Raw genomic sequence first — 10735 nt, 5'->3', positions numbered from 1 at the left:
TAAGGGAAATTACGTGGTCACATCTCACCCATACCAACGCCTTAATTTTCCAGGGGGCAGCTACCTCTCGGGGCTGCTGAGAGAATGCAGTGGTAAACTGAATAGTATAATACGAAATGCCTGAATATTTCTCGACATTCTGTTGCACTGTGGAATAGATCTGTACTTTGCGCCTCAAAGCATGCGTGGGGTGTGATAAAAATTAGACGAAGTATATAACTTCGCAAATGCAAAATCTATCACTTTATAATGCTGTCACTGCAACATAAAAAAGGCAATGTCGTATATTCAATTGCCTTTAGATGATCCATCTAAAGCACAGAAAGCAGAGTTCACGTTTGAGATTGAGCAGATGAAACTGTTGGGTTCACATAAGAACGTTGTATCCATGGTTGGGTGCTGCACGATTCAGGACAAAATGTCCCTAGTCATAGAATACGTTCCTTGTGGTGACCTGCTGACGTGGTTACGCCGCAGAAGAAAAGCGGTAAGGAGATGAACAAAATTCTACATTTATTTTAAAGGTGAATTATTGTGAAACAAATACAGGGAGACAAAATTTCGAATCTGTTGTGCTATCAGGAATTGTTATACGACTTATATACTTGATTGATTAATCTAGATCATGGAAATTCAAGCCTCCCAGAGATCATATGCTGACAAAGAGGCTCCGAGAGATCATGGAGAGACCAGGGATCAAGTAGGCTTGTTATTAAATTGTCTCTAACTTTCCATACTAGCTCTGTTGTAAAACTTTCTACTATTCTCTAGACTGCTTGTTTGATTATATTTTAGTCCGGTTGACCTATCCAACCTACTCATCTGATTATTGCTACGTGGTTTGCACGTGGCGTAATCAAAACTCAAAATACAGAATTATTTAGCCTCTTCTGAGTTTTAATTTACCGAGCTATTAGAGCAGCTGAAGACGTATAATTTTTGCAATGTTGCCGGTCAAAATGGTTCTTCTTTTTGTGATAGAACAAGTTTGAATTTCTTAACTATTTCATGAGGCAACATTAATGGCCGCTGTCCTGAAAGCCTTTACCTTTTAAGGTTAAAAGACTGACTTTTTATTTGGAGATTTTGCTATAGCGAACATTCCTTGTATTTGAGTAAGTATTAAGTTTAATTTTTACGAGCTCTAGAGATGTCTACTTGCTTCATGGCAAAACTCAGTGACATATGTTTCTGTTATTTTCCGGCCGCTATATTAGTGTTCCTCATGCAGAGGGACGCCAACATGGTGTCTCCATACAATTGCAAAGCTCTATAAATATGGGTAACACAGTTAATGAGAATATCTGTCACACAAGAAGCCTCTCAGACATGAATCTTGGCAAGAATGTTTGCATATTCATCTCCTTTCATCTCTCATTAATTGAATGGTCGGACTCTATTTTTTGACGGCGTGTCTGTGAAAGACTCATTTTCCTGCTTCCCTTCACTCAGGTTAGCAAAGTGGCTAAGGAACAGATTAAGCAAGCGGGGAAAACACAATTGCAAGTGAGCATGGAAAAGACTCCGTTATTACAGGATACCAGTGGGGACACAGCGTCGACCTCTTGTTATCTCGACAACGAAGTAAGAACCTAATCAGCCAGTTAAGGGCTAAAATATTTTAATTCTAGTTTATTTGTGCTTAATATGTTAGAATTGTCTCTAATAATTTCACTTTTCGGGAACAGAGCATCACCACTTTTTGAAAAAAGTCAACTACAAAGACGTTTTGAAAAATGAAAGATTTAGAATGTTTTACTTAGATTGTAGAATTCTTCTCTTTCAGTTTTGTTTATATGGGGATTCTTTATCTTTAGTCTTCAATACATCATAGGTCTAAATGCCCGTTATAGATACAGCCGAATGCAAATTTAAGGCATGCTTAAACGGAGTACAACATTCCACGACATTTTGCTACCTAACGGTTACCTTAAAAACTGACAATAGTTAAACAATTAACAATTACATCGAAAATAGACAAAAAGACGGATGAAACAAGTACTTAAAAATGCACTTAGTTTTTTTTCGAGAAAATGTCTTGAGCTACCTCTCTATGATACAGCTGCAGCTTTGCGCGACAGAGAGAACGGCCAGAAGTAGACTTATATATGAAGGTATTTTTTTTATTTTCAATTTTATTTTTCCACGCAGGAAAGCAAACAATCGCATGAAATATCAGAACTGACTCTGTTATCAGAAGAAAGCAATGATGAGGTCCGACAAGAGCTGGCGTCGACTTTCCAAGGCCATCTTGTACTAGGAAATACTTGACTATTTCGACTATTTCATTTCACTTTTCTTAAATTTAATTATCTGAACGTGGATAAGGCATGAAGACAATGAGGAAATTTGCTGAGAAATAAGTAACAATTTTCCGCGAAAGAAAAAGTCAACACCTTTATTGACCGTGCTCTGAAATAAGCCAACGAGAAACCTCTAGAAATCATATGCTGATCGAGTCATTGATTAGGTCCACAATACCGTCTGACAAAGAATTTTCAGTGTATGTTTATATAGTACAACTGCTGTAACCAGGGCCACTTAGACAAAGTTGACCAATCAGATTACAGGAAAATAACAATACATTCCAAGAAAGTTGGTTGTGGGCCAATCAGTAGGTCGTAAGGAAATAATAAGTTACTCGAAGGACTAAATTTAAATACTGATAGCAAACGTTTATCAAGAAAGCAGAATGTTTCACCAGACTATGTTTTTCAATCCAAAACTTTTCATATAACACCCGGAGACGTATTTGTTTGACACAGGTTGTTATTTTGTCATCTACCAGCAATTTCTTCGCTACCATTGCCGCTCTTTGCAATAAAACACAATATACCAGACGTTTACATTTTTTGCCTCCCTCAACGCTCTAACGGACTCCTCAGTTAGGGTTCAAAACGTCACGTCGTTAGGTTATAATTGGTTGAACTCGATCCATGTTGTTGATTTCTTGTCGTGGTTATTATGATTGACAACTAACTTTCTCGGAAAGTATTGTTATTTTCCTGTCATCCAATCGGTCAACTTCGTCTAGGTAACCCCGGTTATAGTAGTCGCCCTGTGACTATTGATGAGATGAAAGGTTTCACCAGAGCAATCTCTCTCGGTCACTCCTATACCAGAATACAATCAATCGAAGCACCCAAGCGTGCAACATTCCATAAATCTTGGCAGGTCTGCCTAATGAGTCCACAGGTATATTTTGAGCGATTTTCAAAAACTGGTGAGTATTTTCCCTCAAGGTGGCACAATCCAATTTAGGTGAGAACACATGGGTACCTACTTTTAGGCACAACAAACATGTCTTCCTTTAGGGGTGTTTCTTAGTGTTGGTTAGCTATTGCTTGGTGCTGTGGGTATCGCTCAGTGACTTTCAGTCTTTGGCGTTACGTCATTTGGTGATTGCACCTATATCCTCAACACCAAGAAACTACCACTTTTAGTTAAATTATCCTTGACAAGACAAACGCTTTCGCCGAAAAGAAGTGCGGATTAATTTGCATATCTTTCACCTACAGGAAAGAGAGGAAAGTAAACTTTCGAAGAAGGCACAAGTGACCATGGAAATGATCTCATTACGCCAGGGTGACGTCACACAGGACATGGCGCCGGCCACTCATAGTTTGTCTGAAGTAAGAAGGAAGTGCCTAAGCCTTAGGCGGCCTTTTGTCATGTATTAATAAAGTAGGAAATAATGTTATACCTTTTTTTATCTTTTCGTGCTCTGGGTGACGCTAAACGTGACCTTTATTTGAAAAGATATCGCGTTACAAGCGACTGTTAACTGGGGAATGGAATATTGGGGTTTGCGAATTGCGAACGTGAGATAAAGACAAATTTCATCTTTTGCTGCCCACTAAATTTCTGCTCTAAAGTCTTGTTCTTGGGCCAGTGGAATTTCATCGTTTTAGCACATATACCCCAAGCTAACGAGTGAGAATAATACCAGTTTCAGCACTGAGGCACACATAACAACTGAGCGTATGGAGTGCTCTTGCACGCTCACTCGCCTCAGTAGTAAAGAACCTTTGATACACGGCTTTGTACGTTCATCGGCTCGACGGTAATGCCATGCTGATGAGGCCCAACATGGGCGAAATAGTTGTTTATGGTGCCACTGCCCCGATGATATTGTTGTGCGCATGCGTAAGGTACTGGCCATGCCGTGGAGCAAATTCGTGTGCTTCAGTGCTGAAATTGGTGTTGTTCAGGAGTGAGAATCGGTGTTGTGGAACCTTTCATAAAGGTTTAATTTGTATGGGGGCTCGGGCGATTGCAATTTAGGACTCACTAATAGTAATAAAGATACAGTAGTCTATCTAACCTTGACTCCATGATTTAATGATTGCGTTATTTTCAGTACTGGGTAACACTTTTTCTACTTGTAAATGCCTTCGCCATTTTCTTTATCGTTTAGCAAAGTTTCCCCGTTGAGAATAAAGTTAAGGAAGATGAACAATCTGCCCACCTGGACCAAGTAAACTTTGCAGTTTCTCCGCCACAAAACAAGAAAGATGCCGTTCTTGAAGTGATTCCATCGACTTCCACGGAAGTAGGTTTACTGTAAGACGAAAATAAAAACACCACAATGACTTTTCACTACTAAAGAAAAATGCCACCAGAGCACCTCATTATGTTAGGTTTGACGTAAGAAGAACACAACCTGATCTGTGTTTCCCTGTGCCACTGAAGTTTTTCGTCGTTCGCGTACCTATCCTGTGCTGTCTTGAATTACGTCACAACGTCCCACTTTCATATTCTCTTGAGGTATTTTCAGATTTGGGATTGTCATTTCAAGAACGATGGCTTTTATAAGGAGTCGTCTAGATGGTGTGTCTGATGTTTGTAAACCAAACCCCAGTGTGTGCCAGGAGGTGCCAGAGGTTTTCCCGTAAACATAGTGCGCTGAGGCCACGTAAAATTTTTCAAATTGTGGGGGGCAGGGTTAATTCGTCCTTTATATTTTGAGAACAGACCCATAGAGCCAGGGTACCTGTTATCTCGCTCTAAACTTGTCACTTTAAAGTTACTTTTCATAGATAATACCTAGTGTCTGGCAACAACAAATTATGTCAGTTTTTTTTAAAAATCTTTCTAGCGGTTGGTTACTTATTTACTAACAAGGTAAGTAACTTGAAAGTTATGCTGTTTCAAGCTAAACCAATATTTGATAGTTACTTTTTTATCAATTTAACTAGACTGAGCAATTCAAAGTAACCGACAAAGAATTGCTAACCAGCACATCAGCATCACCAGGAAAAAGTCAAGCTTCCTCGATGTCCCTTTCAATCGAAAACCTAGACGAGGATCTAAGTAACGAAGAGGAGAACTTTTCTACGGAACAACTGTTTTTATTTGCCTGGCAGATAGCTAAAGGAATGGTAACCAATCTTTTTTTTTTGGATAATGTTGATTTGATTCTGATTCTGAGTATAACTTGGAAAGAAAAATTCAAAAGTCAACATTTTATAAGCATGAAATAGATGAGATAAATAAATTGGTTGTTTTTCTAGATATAAGTACAGTTATTTATTTCATTAAAATGAAAAATCTTCTTAGTCGATCGGTTGACCCAGTTTCGGCTAAATTCGTTTCTTTACGCATCTGAACGTTAATGTTTGAGTCAGATCAGTGCCGATATTTACTTTTCATTTGTCTATACTTAATTACTAAGTGTTCGGAATACCACCGTTATTATGTTTTGACATAATTTTAATTATTCTTTCGTTGCTTATTTGTTGTTAGAATCATCTCGCCGAAAACAATCTTGTTCACAGAGATCTTGCTGCCCGTAATGTCCTTGTTGGCTATGACAACCAGATCAAAGTGTCAGACTTTGGGTTGATGAGACAAATCTATGATGAAGTGAGCAACTCAGCGAAGTCCAAAAAACTTCCTGTGAAGTGGATGGCCCCAGAATCACTTTATCAAGGCGTTTACACCACCAAAAGTGATGTGTGAGTTCACGATTCCCGCTCCCTTGAGAAGGAAACTATTGAAACTTTTCTACTGAATCGCTTCTCAAAATTTTAGTTCCCGTAAAAGTTACAGAAGCATATAACTCCGATTAAGCGCCTAAATTCCCCTTATTTGTTCATAGAAAATGGCATGCTAGGGTTTTTAGCCGTCCAATTAGAAGCACGGAAAATTGTTTGCCCAAATATGGAATCATAGTATTGAAGGCATCCGTGTCTAAAGTATAGCTGCTAAAAAAGGATTCTTCCAGTCCTTAACAGTTTTCCAATTATATCCAAAACTCAAGAGATACACGCATTTTTGGGCTCGTCCATGACAAAGACAAGGAGACAACAGATAAATAGGGCAATAAACAATAGTTTTCCAAACAATCTAAATGCCGTGAATCTGTACATATTTATAACCTCTTTGATTTTTCTCATAGTTGGTCTTTTGGTGTTGTTCTTTGGGAAATGGCTACCTTGGGTGAGTGGACGGTATAATTTTGCAGTTTATACTTGTCATCTTAAATTTGAGGTTAAATGACAGATCAACAAAAAAAATTTCGTGGTCCATGACTCTTTTCGACCGTAGAAATGATGTCAAAATGTTGAAAACTCATGCACGACCCACAGGATAATTGTTTCACTTCAAAGTTTTCAGCCTTCCAAGGTAATCAAGGCGACAGTACCTGAACCCACCTTCCCGCTTTTGCCATGGTGGGATGTGGCTTAACTGTTACGATTGTTATCAAGGCAACTGCCACCAGGAGGGGCGAAAAAATGTGTCTTAAATGTTCCATTTGCGGCAAGTTGGAATTTTTTTGTCTGATCTGGGCTCTGTCTTAATTGATTAAGAGCTGTAAGACATCTCCTAGATGATAATTAAAAAGCATATTTAGCAATTATTGAATTCGGCTTTCGTAGGATATGTAGAATTCTGCAGATCGAGGAGGGTGTAGGAGGGTGTTATCGGCCGAGGTGGATAACACCATCCGAGATCTACTTAATTCTTCGTATCCTACGAAAGCCGAATTCAATAATTGTTTTATTATTCCTTCAAAATAATTCCACCGGTTTAAAAACGAGCTAAAACATGTTAACCTCGGTCGATATACTGTCTAACCTCTCGGTACGGACACCTCTCTATTACGGACAGTTTCCAATGTCCCGACAAAATTCTCATATATTTTATATAAAAAAGAAAACCTCTATAATACGGACTCTCTCTAATACGAACAATGGACACTTAATCTTACGGACTTTATTACTTACGGACACTGCGGAGATCAGGCGAATGCCGAATCCCGATCAGGTAAATCTGCACAGGGTGAATCCCGTCTAGTCTGGCTGATGTGCTATATAGCTATGCAAAGTGATATAAAGCCCAGTCGCTGTATACCAAACAACGATTTGTGAAAGGTGTACAGAGGAACATAATCGACTTTTTGAAGGCTTGAATCACTACAGATAGCATAAAGATCTTTCCTATTACATTTTGTACCTCTAGTTAGTGTTTTCTACACTTGCAAAATAGCGAAATTAAAAGACGCTTTCAGAATTGTGCTTTAATTTACGTTACAACTTTTAACATGCAGCATTGCACTTTAGCTCGTTTCGTTTTAAAACAGTAATGTGTCTGTTGCCGAGATGTACTATGTTGTATGCTACTGAAAGACAGTGTCATTGTACTGTGAATTAGTGACTTTAAATGCAGTTTAAAGTCGACTGTAAGCCTGGTTTTAGCTACTGAACAATTAAAACTGTAAGTGGAGTCATAAAAGTGACGTCATCGTTGTGACCTCTTTTATACGGACACCTTTCTATTACGGACACTTCGCTCTGTCCCTTCGGTGTCCGTATTAGAGAGGTTCGACGGTGACAATATACGTGTTGCGCACAAACCGATAACCACTTTACGGCGACTGCTTACTAACTATCCATAATGCATCTTTATCGGAAAGGTCTGCTCAGGTCTACAAATATACTCCAACTCTGTCGAGTTGTCTTCTTGCTGTTCTTACGATGTTTTTAGACAATATTTCGCCATGAAACAAGTAAAATGCATGTTCCGCGACAGTTCTGCCATTTTGTTCTAACAAACAACTCAAGCTCGTCCCAAAGTTTTCTCAGTAAACGGTTCAATAGTGCAATTTTGCTGCACTTTTGACGTCATTTTGACGTCATTGATTCACTATGACAAAGTTCTTACCAAATTTGGTCAACAGTAGCTGTTTATGGTGAATTATTCGTGTGGTTTTAACCAATCAGAAACAAGGAAATGTTTTGAATGAATAATAAGTGACAATACATTAACTTTGCAAACATTTGTTCGCTGGAAACGAGAAGCGCCTTATCATTAATCACCCTGCCTTCTTTCATGACACATTTAACTGCACTGGCTATCCGACCTCCATTCAATCACCGATTTTTGCAAAATGGCCTTATTGAGTATATATGAGGAGAAGTGACAATCGACTGTGGCATCTTAAATAGAAATCTATCTAATGAAAAATTGCATGTATTCAGTTGCCGATATGTAATCATTTGTTTTCTTTCTTGCAATCGTCAGGAGGCGTACCATACCCCACGCTGACCAACTCAGAGCTGTATCGACTGCTCGGTACTGGTTATCGCATGGAAAAGCCTGACATGTGCTCCGATGACGTGTACGTTTCTTGATCAGGGTCGTCTTAGAATTAACAATTAGATTCAACTTAAGTTTTCCGTGCCTCTGTTCAGTTACAATTCACAGCGAACGTTGCAACATACGAATTTGTCAAATATGTTAACGCACTCTATGATCATATCAAATACTGACCAGACGGACGGCAAGGGTAAACATTTGTTGAGATCCTCACTTTTTTAACAAGGAAACAACTAGACCACATTTTCAAAACCATTTGCCATTTCAGATAAAGCAGATAACACATTGTAAGTTTTGCTCTAAACCCTCCAAGCTTTATGGCCAATAAAAGCACTATTAGTAGTGATTAAGTTAATCCCTTTCCTGGGCCCGGGGGGAGTACTCCTTATACCGGCCTGTAGGGACAGGCTCCGCCCGAACGAAGTACCTTTCTCCGTCTTCTAGTACAGGAATTTCGCTATCCGAAGTATATGAAAGGAAAATATGTCATTTCGGTCTGTAAAATGACTTAAGAGGGCTACAGAAAAATTTTTGGTAAGGAAAAAGTCGAGAAAATAAATTTTCTATTTTCGTGATTTAACTCATATTTAAAAGGAAATGCTTTTACAGCTGTTAAAAGGGATAAAAAGTTCTCTGAACTAGATCGTGAAAGGGGTACAGTGCCACTTATCAATAGAGTGTATAGCAAAGGGGTACGTTCTCTGTCAAAAAATAATAATATACAAAATGGTAAGGGGTTGGATCTCGGGGCGGAGCCTTCCCGGGTCTCATTTCATGAAGCTAAGAGGCATTTCCTACTAAAAAATTTTCTTTCATTCCAATAGACCCCTTTCGCTTGTATGTTTTGTTTCCCAATACAGGTCATGTGATAATACTCCAAGGAACTGTTTCTTTCAAATTTCGTGTTATTCAAGTGCATATGTATGCATAGTAGACAAAGGGTCAAATTCCCCTGGGACCTCTATTGCGAAAACAAAACACACAAGCTATAAAGTGGCTTATATATTGACACGGTCTAATAATTGACTGGAGCTCTAGTTAATTAGCATTGAATGATTCTATTTTTTTTTTTCCTATTCATCACAGATATGAGCTGATTTCTGACTGTTGGAACGAAGACCCTTACATTCGTCCCAGTTTCTACCGTTTGATCGAAAAACTGGAGGCGATAATGGAAAGGGATGCACCATATTTGAATGTAAACAAACACAATGAAGATCGTCCGTATTACAACATGCCACCTGAGGCTAGTTCTGATTAATATGGAGAAGAAGGAGCATCCCCAATAATCGTACAGTTTAAGACGGAACGATTATAAACATTAAATGCATAATTATTGACTTAAAAACTAAGCTAAGAAAATACTGAAAGAATTAAAACAAACAAAAAAAGAGCTTTAAGTGTAAAAAAAAAAGAAAGAAAAAGTGTAACAGTAAGGCCCTCCAGATCTAATCAGGAGCCTATCATCCAGGAATGTAAATCTCCCTTACAGCGTGTTAAGATTTTTACTAGGCTAGCATAGACTAACCTTACACGCAGAAAAAAAAGCGGGACTGAGTAGGATTTCCAACAATCAGCGTATGCGATCAAAGAAGTATAAAGCTACTAACTGTGATTAAGGTTTTAACTGAATGACGAGCCTTAAAAGTTAGCCACTAACTGAGAAGATCAACCGTCATGTTGGATTTCACCGAAGTTGTTTTTAGTGCACGGCGAATTTTTCGTAAACGATCGTATTTATTACTGTCAGTAGTGTAAATTATAAACGGAGAGGTTTAAATAAGAATCTAGGGATTACATATTTAACTATTGTCTTGATGCTGTGTAAAATCCTTATTAGATATAGACTGGCTGAAATACCTGTAACGCTATCAGTATGATTAAAATAATATTGTTCCGCACTTGACTTGCTTTATACTTTGGCATTTCTCATTTCAAATTAGTAATCATGTAAATAGTTTGACCAATGAATGACTGCATGACCTGATAAGTCATTAACGTCGCGGTACTCCTTTGTTTGTCCGTCATTTAAGCCATGGTACCTCACGGTCATAGATATATCTCAGGCTCCTACCCAGCGCTATTTATGTTTTTTGGGGGGTGAAAGAAGATTGGGGGTTAGGTTAAGGCGCGT

General features: G+C 38.5%; 1 protein-coding gene across 1 annotated transcript; it reads left to right on the top strand.

Moving 5' to 3' along the window:
* The first annotated feature begins 418 nt into the window (after positions 1-418).
* On the top strand, positions 419-9862 carry LOC140949440 (uncharacterized). The gene is made up of 11 exons (XM_073398601.1): positions 419-487; positions 623-700; positions 1453-1584; positions 2152-2253; positions 3519-3632; positions 4418-4552; positions 5199-5381; positions 5746-5957; positions 6401-6441; positions 8527-8623; positions 9688-9862. Exons 1-11 carry the CDS (start codon positions 419-421, stop codon positions 9860-9862), a joined length of 1338 nt encoding a protein of 445 aa, XP_073254702.1.
* Positions 9863-10735: the final 873 nt, after the last annotated feature.

Source organism: Porites lutea, chromosome 10, assembly GCF_958299795.1.
Source record: "Porites lutea chromosome 10, jaPorLute2.1, whole genome shotgun sequence".
Classification (NCBI taxonomy): Eukaryota; Metazoa; Cnidaria; class Anthozoa; order Scleractinia; family Poritidae; genus Porites; species Porites lutea.
The sequence above is the reverse complement of the archived record's forward strand: the minus strand, read 5'-3'. Positions and strand labels throughout refer to the sequence as shown.